Source organism: Lathamus discolor, chromosome 15 (assembly GCF_037157495.1).
Source record: "Lathamus discolor isolate bLatDis1 chromosome 15, bLatDis1.hap1, whole genome shotgun sequence".
Classification (NCBI taxonomy): domain Eukaryota; kingdom Metazoa; phylum Chordata; class Aves; order Psittaciformes; family Psittacidae; genus Lathamus; species Lathamus discolor.
In genome coordinates, this window is record NC_088898.1 from 3,784,251 (window position 1) to 3,797,167 (window position 12,917).

General features: G+C 45.1%; 1 protein-coding gene across 6 annotated transcripts in view; it reads left to right on the top strand.

Annotated features, from left to right (window-relative positions):
• MVB12B (multivesicular body subunit 12B) overlaps nt 1–12,917 on the top strand; it is a 58,021-nt gene that overhangs the window by 18,945 nt on the left and 26,159 nt on the right. For all 6 annotated transcript variants that reach the window (XM_065695319.1, XM_065695320.1, XM_065695317.1 and 3 more), the window contains one exon: nt 12,258–12,355. In XM_065695319.1, coding sequence (XP_065551391.1) covers nt 12,258–12,355 — 98 coding nt within the window. The remainder of the gene's footprint in view (nt 1–12,257; nt 12,356–12,917) is intronic.

Consider the following 12,917-nt stretch of genomic DNA (forward strand, 5'->3'; position numbering starts at 1 on the left):
CCTGGCATTTGCTATGAAAGCACAGCATCTAGAGTGAGATGGGCTCTTCCTGATGAGGCTCACTCCCTGAACTCTGGGGCTGGGTTATTGCCAGGGGATAGCACATTCTGTATGGTCCCTGTGGGCTTTTCCTTAATTAAGTGAACACGTATTTTTGCACTAAGCATTTGGTGTACTGCAGATACATTTACAGTATTACAATAACTGTTAAGAGCTAGAATTACAAAGGAGACTGCAGAGGGGAATTCCCAGGGGATAGGTTTCTATGTAAAAGTCACTGTACTATATAGGTGATATCTATGTCCTTCAGAGTCTTGATTTACAGGTCATTTTGGAGAGTGATGCTCAAACTGCTCTGAACTGTTCTCAGAAAAGCTGTTGGGTATCTTTGAAGGCAGGTGTGTACATTTGAGCCTTCACCCATGACCCAGACTTAAATCTGCTGTCTTGTGGTGGCTCTTCAAGCTCTCCAAAGCATTTGGGCATTTCTTTCACTGAGAGTTTTACTCAGTCGCTGCCATGCTGTGGCACGCTGCTAGCTGTCCTGTACTGTCAGGTGTGCTGCAGGCAGGGATGCTGTCTTGCCTCCGAGAGATGAAAAGCCAGCAGTCTTTTGGAGATTTCAGGCTGTCCCACTGGGAGCTGATAATGTTGTTTTGAAGCTCCACTGGACATAAAGCTACATGCTGGCACAGGCCATGCGAGATCAGAGAAAAAGATGTCTTGATTTTTTTAGAGCACAGATCTTCATTTTCTGTCTGCAAGAAATTCGTGCCTGGGCAGATTTCCACAATAAAGAGAAAAAATTATCATAGCAAGAGAATGTCAATGGCAGTCCTTAATCACTAAGTGTGGAAGGGTCACTTTATGGCTGAGCAGGGAAGGCTGTTGAGCAGTGTCAGAGCTATTGGGAACAGGGCCAAAATTAGAGCTCAGAGCATCAGCGACAGCCTGAAAAGAAGTGTTTACAAGGCTTATATATTTTATAACCTCTTGTTGTACAGTTTATGGTTTACAATGGCTGCAAGGAAATTGGATCAGTTTTGTTTTACTTGCCAAATAAAGCAAATGTCAAAATAGTCAATATAAAATGTATTCTAATTTGGCTGAGTTAAACCAGCCAGTATGCAGTGGAATAATTGAATGTTACATTAATGCCTCCTAGTAAAAACCACCTGTCTGTAGCCAGCTCCACTCTCATGCCCCATGTGTGATTTACAGGTAACTTTTACACCACCAGCCTGATCATTCAAAGCATCTTTCATGTCTGTTTTTTTTCACTCTGATTATTTATTATCCAATATATTTTTTAAGAAATAGAAATGTATATAAAAGTGTATCCTGCAAATATTTCATTATTATGGGGAACACATACAACTTGGAAGCCTTTCCTAATACTTTATCAGCAATGTGGTAAGTTACTCAACACTTAATGTTGGTGGAAGATTGTAGTCACAAGTAACCTCTTATTTTTACATCACCATAGAGAGATGAGATTATACTAGTAGACAGTTCGTTGTTTTATTCCATGTGGATTTATCCTGACAGGAGCAGCAGGGAGATATTCTGATGCTGCTGTGAGTGTTAAGAGGAAATCCATGAGCAGTGCTGAATAGGCTGGTCAAATATTTAAGCTATTCAGTTGCTGTCTGGCATTATAAAATAATTTTAAATCAAGAGGGCATGCTTGGGTGCTTCAGAACAATTGCTAGCATGGGATATAAACTAAACCAGTAAAACACACCAGTGAGCTTCTGCACAGCAAAACCTTCCTAAATGGAAGGACTTTTTACTGTGGGAGATGTTTATTTCTGCTCCAGCCGTGTTTCCTCCTCTGATCCATGATGTAAGTTACTGATGGCGGTGGATGGCAGCACATCAGAGTTTTGTCATGTGTCAGAGGTTTGACCTCCACAGCTTGCTGCACATCGGCAATGCTGCTTCCACCGCTTGTGCCGCAGGGTTATGGCTCACAGTCAGAACTGCACAAGGGGAGGCTTTGTCTGATATCCATGCTGGACTGCATATGTTATTTTTCAGCCATTTCTTCTCCTTGGTGTTTCCTACTGCAGGCATCTGGCTTAATGGTCTCTAACGGCAGCCCTTGCACATTCCAGTGAGGATGGCATGCTGTGCTGTGGAGTACAACCATGCCATTGTGCAAGGCATCAAGCTGCTTTACTGTCTTTTCTCTCCAAATTCTGCGACAGCTTCTTGGCAGTAATGGCAGCCTGGAGAAATGCACTTGCAGTTTCCCATCCTAGAAGGCTGCTGCTAAAGAACTGCTTTTGTTGACTTGAATCATCAGTGGGAGTTTACTCTAACCTTCCTCAGAATCTCTGCTCTGTGGTCAAGGCTTGCACTCACCGGTGCTGCACGGTGACATCCCTTTGGGGAGCAGGAAGGTAATCCCCCCCACAAAAGAGGTGCTATTAATGGGTAACTCACCAGCCTGTGGATTGGCTGTCACCAGTGCATGGGCTGGGGACTTGGAGAAAAATGCATGTTACAAGCATATGAGCAACATCTTGGGGCTCAGCCCTCCATGCCTCAAGCTCTCTTAGAGTAGGATTTGTGTGTGATGTTCTCTTCCTGAGTCCAGTTCCAGCCTTTTGGGAGCAAGTCCCCCACTTCTATGAATACACACAGAGCCAACCTTGAACCACTTTGCCTTGTGGCTGCCTGTGGGATGGCTCCATCACAGCCATGGTGCTCTATGAGCCCACGCAGCTTGTGCGGTTTTACATCCCCTCCCAAGGTGCTGCAGGAGTCTCCACCACCGTTGCTCAAACAGCCCTCTCACAATTTGTCAGCTGCAAGCAAGATGTCAGTCAGTGCTGCTGAAGTGTGTTTTACAGTGACAGACATAATTGCACTTAACTTTTTGCGTGGATGTTATCAATCTGTGACGGATACTTTGGGAAATGGAGCACTCTGATTGCAGATAATGTGTCACAGGCGTTTAATCTTCCTCGCAGGGAGACTGGGATTCAGTCACAACTTTTACTTGTTGATGTCAGGTTTTGAAAATGTAGATTCGTGCTGACCCTGGGAATTGTTCAGTCATTTACTTTGCAGGGCTGTCATCTGAAAGGTTAATGGCTTAGCAGGGAGAGGGAAGATCTTGCTGCAATCCGCTTGCATTCGTATCATGTGCTAGCGTGGCTGGGCGCTCGGTATTCAGGTTCAAAAGGGCAGAACTCCTCCAGGTGCCTTCTTGGGATGCCTGTGGCATGTCTCTGTGACTGTTCTAGTTGAGAACCACAAGGGAGAGGGCAGGACCCTCCTGGGGCAGGGGTAAGCCCAAGCTGCAGGTCTCAGTGGGGCTTACAGTGCCTCCTGCCATCCAGGAGGGTCACTCATGCTCGGGACTGACCATAAAGGTGCATGGGTGAGCAAAACAGTGTTGACCCTGAATGCTGCATCTCTAAGCAAGCCTGGTGACCAGGAGAAGTGGCAGAGCTGGTGGAATGGCTGGCCTGGCCAGGAGAGGCCAGCAGTGTTGGAGATGCTGTTCCCTGGTTGGGGACCCTGAGTGGCTCCGTTGGGTTTCTCACACTAGGTGCTCCTGGCACAGCTAGGCACAAGCCATCATAGGCACTGGCAGAAGTGCCCATGAAGAAGAAGAGGCACCAGAGGACCCAGCATACATCTTCTTGTGCTTGTAGTTCCTCCCTGATCCACGTGGCTAATAAGCTACAGAAAGTGCTGCAGCTCAAACCTCTTGCATATGTGGGTCTGAGCAGGGCTGGCAGCATCCCTTTCCGTGCAATCAGTCTGTGCCACCAAGTGCTCAGGCCTTGAAATCCTGATCTGGCAGGAGCGTTGCACCAGGGAAGTGCTGCTCTGGTTTTGATAACCGGATAACAATTGTCCTACTTAAACCCCTGAAATAAGAGCAGGATGTGTAAATTTTCTTCTCATGCTCTCAATTACCTTTTAAATAGTTAAGCTGCTCCTCCTTAGAAAGGGGAAATGCTTTGCTCCTGTTTTCTGTTCCCAGTGGAGCTTAATGTTAAAGAATGTAAGAATTTCCTTTCTAGGCAGGGAAGTCTGATTTTTCAAATTGATTTATTAATGGTGTTTGAACTTAGTCATGTAAGCCTGGAAAGTGATCAGTGTGTGGCTTTCTCCTGGAGGCTGATGATGTGCAATAGGTGGCAGCTAATAAAGCAGCACCAAGCCTGTGCGGTGGAGACCTGAAGTTGGCCTGACAGTGAGCCAGCTTCATTCTGTGCAGTGGGTTAATTGAAGGGAAGTAGGAAGCCTTTTACCTTCCCTGTTATTTTAAGTAGCAACAATACTATTTAAAAATAATAATCTTTATTTTTTTTCTTTAAGACATTTAAAATAACTTTTTAAGGAGAGTCTGTAGAGGAAAAGGCTCCAGGGTTTGAATGGTTTTCTGCTCTGGTGTGGAACAAAGCCAAGACTCAGGGAGCTGCCACGGACCGGAGGCAGACACCACTGGTAGCCTGATGGCCAGGAGGCTGTAACAGAGTGATGGGGATCTGCCTTAAAGTCCCTCGTCAGAACCAAATGCTATCGGATAGTGAGTATTTTGGGATGGATGTTTCAGGCTTGACTGGAAAGTGCTCTGAAAAATATTGCCAGTGGAATCTCTGCTGTGTCTGGTCCTTTCTACAGAATGCTTCCTTCTTGATGGAGTTGTATTTTCTAATCTGTTTCATTAAAAGAGCTCTAAAGTAAAACTACCTTCTGATTTACAACTAATAAAACCTGTTCTCTGGCTTGGGTGCTCAAATCACTTCTATCCTGAAATACAGCACAGTATGCCTATCTTAAAATTACGAACCCTACAAGAGGCTAAGGGTGGCACAAGGGCTGGGCTCATGTCCCAGTAGCTATGGATAAAAAACCCAATGAGAATGAAACAATAACCTGAATTTAGGAGGAAGTGTTTCCAGAGACTTTTTCCAGCAGGTATGGTAAGAAGCAAAATGTAAGGGTGAAATGTCAGTGATGCATATACGCTGTGCAAATCTGAGCATGAGGGTTGGTTTGAGCGGGTAAAGGTGCTGGCATACATTTATCCAGAGTCTGTTTCCCATAAGGAATTTGTTATGAAACTGCACTGACCGTATGGCTTGCGTCCAACTCAGCTGGATGAAGACGTGCAAAAATTGGTCACATTCCAGTATGTTTTAGTGGTAGAAAATGATGATTAGGAAAAAATGTTTAAACAATACGAGTGGTTTCCAGGCACAAGAATCCTTTGCAGCAGCCGAGAGAGACATCAACTGTAGTTAGAAGAAGTCTGATGGATTTAGCTGATTTTGAGGATGCGTTGAAAAATTTGGGGAGTGCTCTGAGTGAAGAGGCTTCAATCTCCTAGGAGTCATTTTTCTTTATAGAGCCCTATTCCTGGTATAGTAATACTCCTGGAGGCATGTTTTCTTTAGGGTATAGAGTAGGGTCATTAAGTAGAAGCTGAAGGTATTCATTCAAAGAAGCTATACACTGAGTTGTTAAATAAGCCCTGCGGGGGAATTGAGCGTTTTTCCCCTAAAACTTCTGTGTTGTCTGCTATTTAATATGATCTCTGCCACTGTTGATTTGTAATCTGTGCTTTCACCCTGAAGTGCATGTGGTTGTGTTCAGATATTTCCTTCTTTAAATCAATCACTTTCACCATTTTCCAAAACACTTCTTGAGTTTATTGCTTTTAGTAAAGTGTTCGGACTGTCATTATTTATTACTGGCAAAGTGCTGACAACGTGCTCTTCCCAAATGAGTCTTTATGTGGAATATTTGTTTAACAGGTTCTGCAGGGGTGGTGCTGCTGCTCCCTGGTGCTGTGGGTCTGCTGGGGTGCGGTCCCCCCCTGACAAGGGGCTTGCCTTTGAGAGATGCTGCTGGTGGACCTGTGAGCCTGGGCTTTGTGTGCTGATTAATTTGACAGAATTTAAAATCCTAACCGAGGAGGCTTGCACCGTGTGTAATTTATCTTTTTGGAGTATTTCTGCTGTTTGGCAATTTTTCCCTACTGCTTCATTATCTGAAAACTCCTGACTCTGGAGAGTAGCTAGTGAAGGATGTGGAAAGCTGTGCTCTTCCCGCTGCAGCCTCCAGAGACGCCGCGCTGCTCATCTAAGACAACCACTTCATAAGCACCTCATGCTTACAGTATGAGGTCTTAGTTCTTTGATGCAGTCCTCTGCCTATAACAATTTAATGGGCTGCAGCTCAGACTTTCAAGCAGTGTAAATTAAACTACTTGGGTTTTCTCTATTGTTTGGCAGCTGTTCTATCCTGGTTACTTAAGTCCTCTGATCTAAATTAATCCCCGTATAGAGGAAGCTGCAGGAGCTTCATTCTGCATTAAGCCTTACAGTTCGGGTTGCTGGCCTGCAGTAGATCATGCTCCCTTGTTAGCATCGCTGGGGCTTGTTCTGTTCAGCTGGTGATGGCTTTAGTTTTGACAGAACAGCACAGCAGCGGTTTCCCCTGTCTCCAAGGCATGGTTGTGCCAGGAGGGGATGCACAGAGGCTGCTGTGGGCAGGCCTCTTCCCTTTCTGCAGCTGGGAAAATGAAACGGGTAAATCTAAAAGTGGAAAGAATCACTCGCTCCCTTTTTCATTCTGTTTTATAAAAATCAGAATCTGGCAGCACCAGCTCTCATTGATTTTTAGGAAACAGGATATTTTAGTAGCTTGGAATGAGATGAAATGCTTGCAAAGCCCATATGTTGCTTGTTTTAGGGAAAGGGTCAGGAAGGTTTTAGAAAGTATTTAAATATTTGGTTTACACGATTAGAATAGATTGTCTGGAATGAAGTCCATTACCCGAGGTGATTCTTGCCTCACAGTTTTGTTTTTCATTGCAGTTCTTTGGGGTATGAGGTAGGTGTTCTGGCATCGCTGTGCCTGAGCACAGGAAAAGTTAAGGACTGAATAAATACAGTAGGTGAGATTCTGGACACTGCTGGAGCTATAGATACCTGCTCTGGCATTGTCTGCAAGCTGCAGTTTGAAAAATGCATTCTGGTAAAGGGAGCAGTTGCTGAGAGGTCCTCTGATGTCTGTCAGTGGAACTCCAGCAGTGTGTTTCTTAGAAATGGGCTTTTTCCTCCCTCTGTAGGCAAAGCTTTCAAGTTGGATGACATTCCTTGGAGCTACAGCCTGATACTAACTTCTTGTAGGTGTATTTTCAGCTTTCCACAGCTTGGAATTTAATTGTTCTGTCCTCAGTGTTTCACAAGGCATGGTCTTCGCATAATCATGGAAGACACAATTGTTTTTATTTGAAGGTAATGCCTATGAGACTGCAGTTTTGGCAGCACTATTCTTGAGTTCATTTAAATTGCAATCATGGCAGTGGTAATCAAAGAACAGGACAACGCCAGTCTACAGCATGCAGTATGGTTTCTAATACATTTGGTAACGTGGGGCAGTTTAAAGTTTTTGCCTTATTTCTCTACCACGCTCATCCAGTCCCGTTGGAAAGCAAAATCTTAGCGTTGTTCTTTTGCTGTGCTTGGTTGATGTTTTTATATGAATTATGAAGCATCCTTTGATATCTGGCATTTCCCCTTACGATCCTCTGTTACTTTTTATGAGTACTTGCCCTCTAACTTCAAAAGCAGTTCATCACCTTCCTGCAGACAGTTATTAATAACTGGTTTGGAACTGTTGGGCATTCCTGGGCCTGTTTTATACGAGTTTCTCTCCAAAACCAGTCAGAAAGCGGCCATAATGTGCACAGACCTCAAACTGCCTTTGCTAGCATGTGAAGGGTCTCTCTCATCACGTGCCTCTTCAGTTTCTGTCCTATGTAGACTTGTTTCATAGATTTAATGACTAAAAGAAAAACTGAAGCTAAGAGAGTAATTAAATCTGCCCAGTCCTGAACTGTGCTGTTACAGTTGTTTCATCCTAAATTGCCTGCAAATTATAGTATGCTGGGGAGAGCTATTCCTTGTGTTTAACCCGTGCTGGAACAGTGTGGGTTGGACTTCAGCATTGGAAAGCATGGGCTGAAGCCCTGATGATGGCCTCATTAGGGCTGGACCATCCATCTTTCCTGCAGCAGCAAATCCACTTCACTGCTTTCATTCGGTGAAGAGGAAGAAAAGTATGTTTTGTGACAGTTCAAAAGGAAAATAATTGGCATGGGGATAGTTAATGTGAGTTGCCATTCCTTAACATCAGAGATTCCACTAAAGTACTAATAATTACTGTTAATATCTTTCAGTGGAAACTTTCAGAGTAAACGAGCACTGGTTGGAGCAGTGTTTAACGGCATGCTGCTGGCATGATAAGAATGCAAATAAGCGTTATTAGCCTAATGATTTTGCTGTCACTATGGCTGTGCAGCGGTAGTGTTGTGAATATGTCATGCAGTACCCGTGAATTTGGAAAGTGTGTCAAAACACAACTTCAATTAGTTTGCTCTAATTATGGCTCTAGAGAGTTCATAACTGTATCACTCCTCATTAAAAGAGATTTTCTTATATGGATTAATACAGCACATAAAGGGATGTTTGAGCGATCTGAAGCAGAGCTGTGCAGAGGGAGGGTGCCCATGGTGTGGTGGGAGGTGCAGGGGGTCTGACCCCATCCCATGAGCTCTTGGTGTAGAGCAGGGATGGGAAGCCTCCCGCGCAGGACCAGGCGGCTGTGTTGCAGTATCCTTGGCCCATGAACCTGGTAGATGATTCTGGGTGCGCTCTTCAGTTAAAAACAAAGCAACTCAACCAGAAAACAAACCATAGGAGCCCTGGTAGGAACCACACTTGATGCTACACTGGAGATCTGGCCTGAAAGCTTTGCTCTGATAAAGATCGAGGAGCAAAGGCAGTCAGAATCTGGAATCTCAGAATGAGCCCTGCAGGATGCCAAATGTCCATATGCCTTTCCCAGGGTATTTGTAGTGTCTTAAATACCATCTTTGGGTATTGCCTGAGCATATCTTTGCTTTGCAGAGCAGGGAAGAGATTCTTGTGCTCACAGGTGAGTAGTTGGTGAAGGGTTAAAGTAGTAATTGTTTAAATCTTTTAGGCTTTCCTCCCAGTTCTGTGATAATTTGATGAAGAACTTCACCCTAATTAAATATTCAAATTAGGAATAAGTGTCAATATGGCTTCCCATTGCCTGGAATGATGATTAATTGTATTCAAAACTCTAGTGGCCGCTGTAATCTAAACCAAACCGTTGTTCTTGATTATTTGTGCAACACATTTACCATGTTTTTGTTTTAAATTTTAAACTAGTAATTGATTTGCCATATGCCGCAGAGCTGCACATACTTTCACGATATGTGTTTAGGAACTTGGGGACTTTGTAATTGGGATTTTCTTGCTTTTCAATGGCAGCCTCTCTGGTTTTTTGTCTTCTACAATGCAAAATGATTTGGCTTTTACAACACATAAGGAAAATGCATTATGCAATCAACTTAGTAGGTTTAAGTTATATCGATCCTGGCCAAAGTTTGCATTAATTTAAAATAAATTAGACTTTGTTTCCTGGTTTTTCTTTACAATGTCATGCTTTTTAAAAAGGGAAGGGGAGAGCTGATCTCCTTCCAGCAGTCACTGCCCTCCGTCTTGTGGTCTTGCAGCTAAATGTTCTTGGAGAGACCTGGCTCTTCTTGGAGCAGCTCCATGGGAGCAATGAAATGCCTGTTTGTCCTACCTTGAAATGGAAAGTGGCCATGGATGGCGGGCCCTTGTTTCCAAACACCCTCATAAGCCCATGTGCAGACCCTGGTGCTGGCAGGCCAGTGTTGGCAGCAGCTGAATGGGCAGTTCTGCTTGCAGTAGGTTGCATGAGTGAGAGCAGAGTTACTGCACCCACTCACATTTACCTAATACTGATATGTCTGAAGTGGAGAGCAAACGGGATACCCTGTGGAGTCAGGCAGCAGTAAGTCATCTTCTGCTGCCGTATTCACCAGTGTGTGGTCAGCATCCCTCAGATGGTGAGTGATTCATTTTAATTACACACGTGGAACGTGTGCTCCACTTCAGCATATGGCACTTGTGAAACCTGGTGCTCATGTGAGCTGCCAGGCACACTGGTACTGGCTGGGGACTAGGTTCACAAAGTCTTTTGCAAGCTAAGGGTTCAGAGCTGGGAAAGCTGCCGCACCATGGAGCTGATGGCTCCTCCGCAGTGCTTCCACATCACCCACCATGAGCCCTGCGGAATGGTCCTGTGACTGGAGGGATGCTCATCACCTCCCTCACAGCCTTTGCTGGTCCAGAGGGAAGAGGGTCAGCCTCACCTGCAGCGGGAGCTGGTGGAAACCTCTAAAATACTCTGCTCAGAAATGTGCCTTTCAAAGTGGATCTGCTTTGTTTACTTCCCAAACAATTCCTGCTGTTCTGTTTGGGGTGAAGAAAGTCCCCTGGACAAGCAAGAGAAATTCAAAAGTCTTTCCGTTAGCTGTTTTGGTGCCTCGGAAAGTATTTTTGGATACTGCTATTAAAAACCAAATGAAAAGCGTGTAATGCCTACAGGCAGTGGTCCTCTGTTTTAAAGTGTGTTCATGACAAACCTGCCTCTGCTCGCAACGAGTCTCATATGGATTGTGTTTTAAACAGCAAACTGTTAGCCAAATTCAAAACTATTTTCACACCATCTTTTTTCAGTTAGAAGGAGCTTTGGGAAGCACAGGCAAATTCAAACTCGTGTTTGCTTTTTCTTATTTTATCCGTGCTGTTCACCATCAGTTGCATCGAGGGCTAAAAATACTTAGTTCTTCACAAAATGTGTCCCGGTTTTTAAAGGCAGATAATTTCCAGATGATTTGCTCGATAGATAAAACCTGCTAGCTAAGAAGGTGGATTTGATGGAGGATATGCAGGGCCCTGTTTCTCAGATACGGTTTGTTTGAGAGAACACAAAGGCCACCTTGTTTTCCTGGCAGGAGAATGATGCTAAGGCCACCTTGTTTTCCTGGCAGGAGAATGATGCTAAGGGCCTTGCCATGTCCCATAGCTCTCCTCATGTGAAATGGAATCTGCTGTCCCTTTAGGAAGAGGGAGCATCTTCATTACGTATGGCGATGTGGCCCAGAAGATTAATGATAATGTATAAAAATTCACTGGGATCAGCACTAGAAAAGTACATTTTTGAATTAAATGGGAAAAGCCCAAATCTCTCATCAAAACATAGAAATCTGTGGGCTATCAGCAACTATTGACTAGCAAAAAGTCTGCTCTCATGGCAGACTTCTCACATCTCCATTGTTGGCTGGGCAGCCACACTGGCTGTACAGGGAGAACAGTGTGATGGCAGAGGGAGAACTGCGTCTGCTGCATTGAGCAACCTCACTGCTGCTGTACCAAGCCCCAGAGCTCCCACGTGCCTGATGAGAGCAGGGCATTGCCTCTGCCCTCCCACCCCACATGGGGGGAAAGTCACCCACCTTATATTCTAGTCTGTTCAGGCTTGCTGGGTGCTGGATTTTCCCCTTAATAAGCCCTGAGCCACTGAAAACAGTTTCAGCTTCACTTCCATGGGCTCCATTTTTTTCCTATTTATAGGAAAGTTTAATGGAAGATGTAAAAATATCTCCCTGCTGCAGGAATGCTGGGCAGAACTCTGCTGCAGCCGGGGAGGTGATGAGTGAAGTTTGGCTTCCCTTTCCTCTGGGGCTGCTGTAGGGGAGCTCAGCTCGTCACCCCCTGCCTTGGGGAGCATGGGAGCCTGCATCTAGCATTGGGTAGGTCTAGAGCAGGCCTTGGTCATCAAGAGAGTTTCAAAGATCCTATTTACAAATGCACTCAGAAGTTTTTGGCACTTGCTGTTAGTGCTTTCTGCCTTGAAGGGGACTCAGTTGAGTCCTGCAGGGTTTTCCGGTACTCTCTGTATCTTCTTTTGAGACTTGTGTTTGCAGAGGGGAGGCCATGCAATCTGTCCCTGGGTGCCGGCTCACAAGGAGCTGCCATGTCCTGCTGGAGAGTGGATGGCTGCCTCCGTAGTGCTTCAGTTAGTCAGCTGAGTCCGGTGTTTGGTGAGGCAAAGCAGGCTTGTGGTGGGGTTTATTCAGTCTTGCTCACAGCTGGACTGAGGAGGAGGTAAAGCAGCTCAACGACACTTGGTTATAATGGGTATATCGCCATCTCAGTCTCCCCCTGGCATTTAGTGCCCACTCCAGGTTTTGGAAGCAGTGTTAAGGGTGATGTTTGTTGTTTAACCTGACTGGAATCATCAGGGAAGAGTGAGCTGACAGCAGCAGCATTCTCTGCTCTATGATAACATCCTGTCCATTTCCCATCTCTCTTCCTCAGGCATATCTCGCTGACGCTCCCTGCCAGCTTTCGAGGGAAAAGTCACAGCACTCGCCTGGACTTGGAGCACCAGCACTCGAATTTGTACGCCATATCAGGTAAGCTGCGCACGCAGTGCTTTCTCTCCTCCTCTGTGGAACCAGGAGTGGAACCCAGTACAGCAGCCCTGCTTGTACAAACAGTCGGGTGTGTGGTACCCACGAAACTTACACCCAGCTTTTGTCAGTGCTGTTTAAGCATTGAGGGCAGAGGGACCCCAGAATGTGCTCAAACACATGTTACTGGCAGCAGACATTACTGACCACTGGGGACATCACAGCCTTAGGCAGGGATGCTGCTGCCTATGGAGGTGCTCAGTGAGAGCTCTGGTGGAAAGCAACACTGATACAAACTTTGCTCCTCATGCTGGTCATGGTCATCACAGGTGAGTCACAAGAGACCGCGTCTCTGCCCATTTCACAGGAAGCTTTGTACTTCCTAACAAGGATGAGTTTCCTACACAGTCTGCTCTGCTACACTCAACATACACATTAAAAACAGATGAGATCTTTCTCCAATTTCTATATTCTGATCATTGCACTGCATAGTTTTGTTTCCCTGGTATTAGGGCAAATTTGAACATAGATGTTCAGATTTGGATGGATGTCTGTGTTATTTTTA